The 8,555-nt window shown below is 61.6% G+C and overlaps 1 protein-coding gene across 1 annotated transcript; it reads left to right on the top strand.

Moving 5' to 3' along the window:
- The first annotated feature begins 1,940 nt into the window (after positions 1 to 1,940).
- On the top strand, positions 1,941 to 6,143 carry HIC2 (hypermethylated in cancer 2). The gene is made up of 2 exons (XM_012644111.1): positions 1,941 to 2,071; positions 4,130 to 6,143. Exons 1-2 carry the CDS (start codon positions 2,046 to 2,048, stop codon positions 5,940 to 5,942), a joined length of 1,839 nt encoding a protein of 612 aa, XP_012499565.1. The 5' UTR covers positions 1,941 to 2,045; the 3' UTR covers positions 5,943 to 6,143.
- Positions 6,144 to 8,555: the final 2,412 nt, after the last annotated feature.

Here is an 8,555-nt window from a genome sequence, read left to right as displayed (position 1 = left end):
AGCCAGCACTCTGGGCAGGGTAGGCCAGGGCCAGGCGTGCTGCCCTTGGGGCTGATAGGCACACCGCCTGGGCCTGCTGCCAGGGGCTGCTAGGTGCCAGGCAATGTCCTCATCCCAGCCTGCAGTTAGCTCCTGCCAGGGCTGGGCACCCTCCCCTGGATCCAGCTTCCTGGGCCAGCCCCAGAGCCATGTTTCTGGTTACCTGGCACTCCCCCAGGCTAGGGCCTCTCCAGTGTAGGTGCTTGCTGCTGTCCTGCCTGGCAGCGAGTGGGCAGGGCAGAGTTCTCTGGTTGTCTTCATTTGGGTTGGGAAGAGAGCGCAGTGCTCCATAGGGGTCCTCAGCAGGGTGGCGTGGGGACCCCTCTCATGGGGTGAGGATCCATCACCACTTGCAGACACAGTGGCAGCCCAGACTCAGCCGAGCCTGGGTGTGGCTGGTAGGCAGGGTGCAGGGAAGCCAGCCCTATCCTGTCCTGCCAAGTGTCACGTCTTATCCAACCCGGGGCCCACCCCTCCTTGGCTGGGAGACTTTGGTCCTCACCTGGGCTGGTGAAGTGCCTGGCAGGGCCAGGCAGTGAGTACCCATCGAAGGCGTTTCCAGCCCTGTGGTGCTCAGGTGCCCCGGAGTCCTATTCTGCCACCCACTCCTTGCACAGTGTCCAGTGGCTGGCCTGATGTCTCGGACAAGGGCAGGTGACCCTCTGGCCAGTGCTCTGAGAGGCTCTGGTTGAAGAGTGGGTGGGGTGGCACAGGGCTTCGCGGTGGGTGTCTGGTTAGTTCCAGTGTGCTGTGCCACCGTGACTTCCTGGCCAGTCTTCTGGCTGCTCTCGCCAGTGTTTCAGTGATCTCTGCTCCCCTTCTAAAACTGACAGAGCCGTCCCTGGCCCCAGCCTGGCTTTGGCAGACCTGAGCAAGGGGCCCAGGCTCAGCCCTCACTAAACATGGACGCTCTTAGGCTTCTGTACCTACAGAGTTGGTTCTGCTGCCCTCTGGGCCTTTGGTGGGATCCTGGGCCAACCGTCTGCCCCTCCCCTCAGTCCCCCCCCAAGAGGGGAGCTGCTCTAGGGGCTGGAGAGACAGCTGGCAGGCTGAAGCAGAGGCCTCCCGGCCTCCCGGCCACAGGCCTGAGGGACCTGCTGAGCCTCCCTGGCCCCGGGGTAGGGGGCGGGGTGGGGGAAGGGCAGGCAGGAATGGGCTCCCGGCTGCTGCAGGCCCCTTCCCCACCCCTGGCTCCATTCCAGGGGAGCTCAGGCTGGCCTGTGTTGGGTGCAGGGACCCAGAACCTCAGGCCTCTCCTCCTGCAAGGCCCACAGCTGTGGGAGAGAGGGAACCCGCCCTCATCTGGCGGCAGCTGCCAGCAGCTTTGGTGGGTTGGTGTTGAAAGGCCAGGCCTGCAGCTTGGGCGAGCCCTTAGGCCGTGAAACCTCCAGAGAGAGGAGGCCATGTGGTCAGGCCAGGGCTGGGCTGGAGGGGGCTGGGCACTCTAGGGTGGGAGGGGTGAGAGCAGATCCTGGAGGGACAGAAGCAGCGGAGCCAGAAGCGGTTGAGACTGGTTCTTATAAATAGCCCTTGCACAAGTGGCTCCAATTTTGACCTTTTGTTATGTAAATTTGGCCAGGCTGGGAAGGTCCTTGCCCAAGCGTCCTGCCGCTGCCTGCCTGCCTGCCAGGAATTGTGTGCCTGCCACCAGCGCCCCCAGGCCTAGGTGGCCCCTGGAGTGTCCTAAATCTCTTGTGTGTGTGTGTGTTGAGGGGGGAGGTTTAGTGCCCACCAAGCTCCCCAGACCCGTTCCTGGGGTCTTCACTCTTCCTTCCCTGCCATCTTTGGGGCACTGTGGCCACTGTCTCTGCAGGGCTGTGCCTAGGTGTTAGGCCTTTCTGGGAATGAGGGCCCCAGGTCCTCCCTTCATCATCCTTCCTTCTATCCCTCCCTGAGGCCTGTCTGGGTGACCACATCTGTCTTCTCCTCCCCAGGTGACCAGGCATTGATGCACCGCCAGGAAGGCCACGTGCTCAAGGAGGCCGTCCCCGCTGGCTGCTGCTCACATGGTGTCTGGGCCCCTGTCACTCCGGTAGGCCCAGGGGGAGGTGTGGGGAAGAGGGGACCACTGTTTGCACCTTCTTCCCTGGGCTTCCTACGTGGTGCACACAGCCCCACAGCCCTTTTCCTCCCTCTCATCCTCGTCTGCAGTCCTTTGTGTGCGCATAGCGCTGGGTGGTGTGGAGAGTGCCACTGCCATTTGCCCATCCTCTTGCCAGGCTCTGAGCACCAGGCGTCCTGGGCTCTGGCAGAGCCGGCACTGGCGTTTCCCTGGGGCTGGGTGTCTGGGGCCCAGTGTGGAAGCCACGCCTTGGACTCTGTGTCCCTGCCAGGCTGGCTGTTGTGGGGGGGAGTGGAAGAAGATGGGTTCCCAAAGTCTCCGACCTCTGAGCACCCCCCTACAGGTGCTGAGAGCTAGCATCCGCAGCCAGGTGGCACCCTGGTGTCTTCACAGTGAGCTCTGAAACTTTTGGGGTATCTGGTCATTAGGGTTTCCCTCTGTCTTTGCAAACAGGGACAGGTGTGGGGCTGGGGAGAGTGTTTCTGTCCTGGGAAGAGAGGGCAGGGTGGGTCCCCATGGGAGGCAGGGCTGGCTGCTCTGGGAGGGGCAGGAGGCCCTGGTGGTGACAAGGCAAAGGGCAGCCGAGCTATTTACAGAGACCCTGAACTGCGGGGGAGCAGAGCTGCTGTGGCCCTGCTACTCAGCGGCCGGCAGCCATGAGTCAGTGAGGATAGTTCCTGTCTCCACTGGCCTGCCTTGTGGAATCCTGTGGGGCCAGACTGGGCACAGGTGGCCACCTGGACACCACCTGCTTTTCCCAGCCCTGGACTCAGTGCCCTCCTCTGCTGAGCCGTTCTCTGAGGCTCTGGCAGGGGTACAGATGGAGCTGGGTGCTGTTTCCTGTAGTTGAGCTGGGCTTGCGGCTGAGGAGGCTCTGAGCACCATCCTGGGCATCGCTGGCCGCAGTCCTTCCCTCTTCTCTTGCGTTTCCCTCCTCCCTTGGGGTCCATCAGGGCTACCCTGTCCTTGCTCTCCCCACCGAGAATGAGGTTGCCCTGGTACTTGGCAGGGAGTGCTGCTCAGTGGGGGTATGGGGTGTGGTCAGGAGGAGCCCGCCCTTGGAGTCCCACATGCACTCTGCTATGCCAGTGAGCTTGCAGGGCTCCTGGGAGACTAGCGATCTGCGAGTTTATTACTTAATGCCCTTAGTTAGTGTCTGTGCCAGTCTGGCGGAGGCCCACTGGCCATCTTTCCCAGGTGCAGGAAGGATGGTGTTGTCCTTCCTCAAAAGGACACAGGGCCCAGGTGGTGTCGGGCTTGGCGAGGCCACCTTCCCCACTGGCACCTGGAGGCCCAGGCTGGAGATTAGTGCTGGCCCAAAGGTGGAGGCCTCGGGTTGGGGTGGGCAGCGGTGAGGAGCGGGTGTGGGGAGGCGGCATCTGGGAAGCAGCAGCACGACTTCTGGCAAATGCTAAAGTTTAGGCAGCCCCTCAGGTTGTCTGCGCGGCATGCCATCACAGAGCAGAGGCTAGCAGATGTTTGATTTGGGCCACACAGTATTTTAAACAGGAGCCTTCATTTAGCATTGGGAGATTCACATGAAAGTCTAGATTTCTAGTTATCTTGAAAGCTGGGGAGTTCGGCCCCGTGGGGCTGGCGCCAGGCAGGAGTGGTCAGCTCACCGAGGGGGCTCCTGCTCCCTGGATTTTATAGCCATCTGTTGGTCATTTTGGGGTTTCCTGCTGGTCCCTGTGGGTGTGTGATCAATTTCCTTTAGTGTGAGACAGCAGCCTGGGCTGTGAGGTCAAGTGCAAATCCCAGTCTCTCTACTTGGCAGCTTCCTGGCCTCCGGCCTCCATTTTCTCATGCATGCAAGTGGGGCGAGGGCAGCTCAAGTCCTTGGTGAGGTGACGCACGTTCGGCACCTGCACACGGCAGGCAGTGTGAGTTCCTCCCTGTGCGCTGCGCCTGAGGGGTGGAGCTATGTGTGGGGGTCAGGTGCCGGGTCAGTGCTGAGGCCCCTCTGAGTGCCACACTGAGCCCCACCGTGTTCAGTCATCTAATATGTGTGTGCCTGTTTGCCCACAGGTGGTGCGCGTGGGCAGGGCGCAGGGACATGGGGCCTGAGATGGAGCTGCCCAGCCACTCGAAGCAGCTCCTGCTGCAGCTGAACCAGCAGAGGACCAAGGGCTTCCTGTGCGATGTCATCATCATGGTGGAAAACTCCATCTTCCGGGCCCACAAGAACATCCTGGCCGCCAGCAGCATCTACTTCAAGTCCCTGGTCCTGCATGACAACCTCATCAACCTGGACACAGACATGGTCAGCTCCACAGTGTTCCAGCAGATCCTGGACTTCATCTACACGGGCAAGCTGCTGCCCAGTGACCAGCCAGCCGAGCCCAACTTCAGCACTCTCCTCACTGCCGCCAGCTACCTCCAGCTGCCTGACTTGGCAGCCCTCTGCCGTCGCAAACTCAAGCGGGCCGGTAAGCCCTTCGGCTCTGGGCGGGTCGGGGCCACTGGCATGGGGCGGCCTCCCCGCAGCCAGCGGCTATCCACGGCCTCCGTCATCCAGGCTCGGTATCCTGGGCTCGTGGACGGGCGCAAGGGGGCCCACGCCGCCCAGGAGCACCCCCAGGCCAAAGGTTCAGATGAGGAGCTCTTCCTGGGTGGCTCTAACCAGGAGAGCGTGCACGGCCTGGGCCTGGCTGTCTGCCCAGCTGGTGGGGAAACAGGCCTCGGGGGCTGCAGCAGCAGCACCAACGGGAGCAGTGGGGACTGTGAGCAAGAGCTGGGCCTGGACCTGTCCAAGAAAAGCCCACCCCTGCCTCCCGCCACCCCCGGGCCCCACCTCACCCCTGATGACCCAGCCCAGCTGAGCGACAGTCAGCACGGCTCACCCCCCTCAGCTTCTGCCCCTCCCGTTGCCAACAGTGCCTCTTATGCCGAGCTGGGGGGCACCCCCGATGAGCCCATGGATCTGGAGGGGGCTGAGGACAGCCATCTCAGCCTGCTGGAGGGGCCTGGTGGGCAGCCTCGGAAGAGCCTCTGGCCCTCGGCCCCCAAGAAGGAGTGGAGCAAGAAGGAGCCCGCGGCTGGCTCCCCCTTTGAGCGAAGAGAAGTGGGGCCCAAGGGCCCCTGCCCAGGGGAGGAGGGCGAGGGGCTCGGGGACAGGGTTCCCAATGGCATCCTGGCCAGTGGGAGTGGCCCCAGTGGGCCCTATGGGGAGCCCCCGTACCCCTGCAAGGAGGAGGAGGAGAACGGCAAGGATGGCAGCGAGGACAGCGGGCAGAGTGGGAACGAGGGGGGCAGCGGCCATGCTGGTGCCCACTACCTCTTCTGGCAGGAGGGCTATGAGACAGTGCCCTACGGGGACAACCTGTACGTGTGCATACCTTGCGCCAAGGGCTTCCCTAGCTCTGAGCAGCTCAACGCGCACGTGGAGACGCACACGGAGGAGGAGCTGTTCATCAAGGAGGAGGGAGCCTACGAGACTGGCAGCGGGGGTGCCGAGGAGGAAGCCGAGGACCTGTCGGCGCCCAGCGCGGCCGAGCCCCGGCCCTTCAAGTGCTCGGTCTGTGAGAAGACCTACAAGGACCCGGCCACGATGCGGCAGCACGAGAAGACGCACTGGCTGATGAGGCCCTTCCCCTGCAACATTTGCGGCAAGATGTTCACGCAGCGCGGCACCATGACGCGCCACATGCGGAGCCACCTGGACCTGAAGCCCTTCGCCTGCGACGAGTGCGGCATGCGCTTCACGCGCCAGTACCGCCTCACTGAGCACATGCGTGTGCACTCAGGCGAGAAGCCCTATGAGTGCCACCTCTGCGGGGGCAAGTTCACCCAGCAGCGCAACCTCATCAGCCACCTGCGCATGCACACCTCCCCCTCCTAGAAGCCAAAGACCCGCGGGCGCCCTCTGCAGACTCGCGCCTCGGGAACCCCCGCAAGGAGGCGCACCCCTGGGTCCAGCAGGGGCTTGCGGCAGCCCCTCCAGCCCGGCCTGCCCACACCCAGAGCTTTAATCGACAGTCTGTACCAAGTGAAGCCGAGAGGAGGGAAGCCAGCGGGCCCGGCCCGACTACCTCCCCATCCCACCCAGGCCCCTGCCTCCCTCGAGGGCCGCTGCGGGGCCTATGGGCGTGGGTCACATGGGTCTCTGGGACCTGGTCCCTTTGCTGCAGGTTGGCTTGGAGAAGGGGTAGCAGGGCCGTCCAAGCTGGCGAGGGCCAGGGCTGCCTGCGGCCGGGGCAGTGTCTGTGTGCGTGTACGTGTGCTTGTGTTGTGTCTGTGTGTGGGCGCGTGTGACCCTGGTTCTGCCGGGAGCAGGTGCTGGGGGGGCAGATCTTGCCCCCCTTGAGCCAGGGCGGCGCTGCTCGCTGGCGCTGGGACAGTCAGGGTGACCCCACCGCCTACCTCTCTACAACTAAAGAGCCCTCTGGGCCTGTGTTGCTGTTATTCCTACTGACCTGTTTCTTCTTTTTCTTTTTGATTTTTGTTTTTTAAACCAAAACAAACAATAGTTTATTTTCTTCCTGGCTCCTCTGAGGCTGAGCCTGGGTCTGCAGACTGAATGTAATGGGGCAGCCGTGCCTCCTGTGCGTCCCCTGGCCCTGGTGCCATGTGGCGTTCACCAAGCCGCCTCTCCAGGCCCCAGAGGCCCTTCTTGCCCAAAGGCTTCCCTGGTCCCCGAGCTCTGCCTCGGCTGCCTCAGGAGAGAGTGCTTTTCCTGTAGTTTCCAAGGAATATTCTTTGTTTAGAGGTACTTGTTTTTTATTAAGAGGAAAACCAGTGTAACGTTTCTGTGACTGTTTGAACTGGAAGGTCTGGGGTTCCGGGGGGTGGAGGAGGCTGGCTCGGTGCCACGGCCATCGGTACTCTCATTTCCATTTCCGTGTGTGTGTGCGTGCGCGTGTGTTTGTGTGTGTGTGTGTGTGTGGTGTGTGCCGTACGTGTGGACAGATGTTTCACTTTCCCTCCTTCCTCACTGAACAAGGTGGAGAGACGTCTGACCTTTTTGCTACCTCTTGAATTCGTGACAACAATACGTTGGTGACTGGCAGTTTTCTTCCTGTTCACCTGCCCAGGAAGCCATGTGTGGGAGTGGGCCGGGCTTGGGCCAGCCTGGGCAGCCCTTTTGGGCCCCAGCACCATTTGTCCATTCTCCATGTGAGCCTCTGGGCACAAGTGAGGGGCGTGAGCCCCCGACGTGGGGCCAGGTGCCAGGCACTGAGGACAAGGAGGGGGCAGCTGTTTGCCGCTCCCTGCCAGGGCCAGGATGAGGTGGAAGTGAGCCCCCCCCCATCCTACCCACCCCCTGCCCCATGCCTGCAAGAGGTTGAGCTTGGGAGGGCATCAGCCCCCTCCTGGCCAGTGAGAGGTGGGGAGGAGCCACCCAGGGCCACATACCATCTGGGGAACAGGGTTGGCACCTCTCTGAGCAGCCCTGGCCCTTGGCCACTCTGGCGAGAGGCTGGGCACCACCTGTGGGCTCAGGGTCCCACCCCTCGCTCCTCACCTTGGGGTCTCTCAGCCAGCCTCTCTCACCTCTGTGGGCCCTGATCCGGGCTCACAAGGCCAGACCGAAGTCGCCGTGCCCGGTCCTGCTGTCCTCGGCCAACTGGAGCCCCAGGGCTGGGCCAGCAGGCTTTATCCTCTTCATTTTGCTTCATGTTTTCTTTTGTTTTTCATTCTATTTTAAGTTTAGACCAAAAAATTCCAGAGTCATCCCCTAAGAGACCCCTTCAGGAGATCCTCCAGCTGAGTTCAGGGACCCGAGTGGTGAGCGGCGTGTTTTGGGAGTGAGGAAGCTCAGGCCACACTAGGGCTCTTGGCTGAGCCCCGCCTATGGTGACCTCAGCCCTGAGGTGGCCCCTCTTCCCTTTGGGTGGGAAACAGAGAGCTGGACTCTGGGTCTCGAGTTCCAGCAAGTCAGGCTGGGGACCTGGCGGAGGAGCCCCCGGGGCTGCACCCCGTCAGTGAGGGGGCAGGGTGCTCCAGGCCCCTGCTGTCCTGACCCCACCCCACTCCGTCAGCACTTAAGCCACACGACACAAAGTCTGTACCGCACGGTAACTGTACACACACCCGGCTGCGTGCATGGCCTCCCGGGCCGTGGGCAGCCACATCCGTGAGGTGACTCGTGAAAGTAGGTGATTCCTTTGCAGAACTTCAGGGACTGGGAGCAAAGGCCCCCTCACTCAATGACGTTTGTGCGACATAGTATTGTACCCACCTTAGTATTGTATCGAGCCTTTTCTGTATTTTAATGAGAAAGCAAAACACTAGTTTCCTATTTAAGATTTTAAGGGTTTGTGGGGTGGGGTGGGGTTAACACAACACTTGGTTTTGTTTTCTTTTCCTTTGATTCCGTGTCGAGCGTGTGCTTGCGAGTGTGTGTGTGATGTTAAGAGCCTGACAAGAAAATTGGACCCTCAGAGTCCAAGGCGGCTTACAGTTCTCTGCTTTAGTCACTTAATTCCTGAATGTTTCGGAGAAACAGGAAACA

This window comes from Propithecus coquereli, unplaced genomic scaffold (assembly GCF_000956105.1).
Source record: "Propithecus coquereli isolate 6110/MARCELLA unplaced genomic scaffold, Pcoq_1.0 Scaffold206, whole genome shotgun sequence".
Classification (NCBI taxonomy): domain Eukaryota; kingdom Metazoa; phylum Chordata; class Mammalia; order Primates; family Indriidae; genus Propithecus; species Propithecus coquereli.
This window is presented reverse-complemented; position numbering and strand designations above follow the sequence as displayed.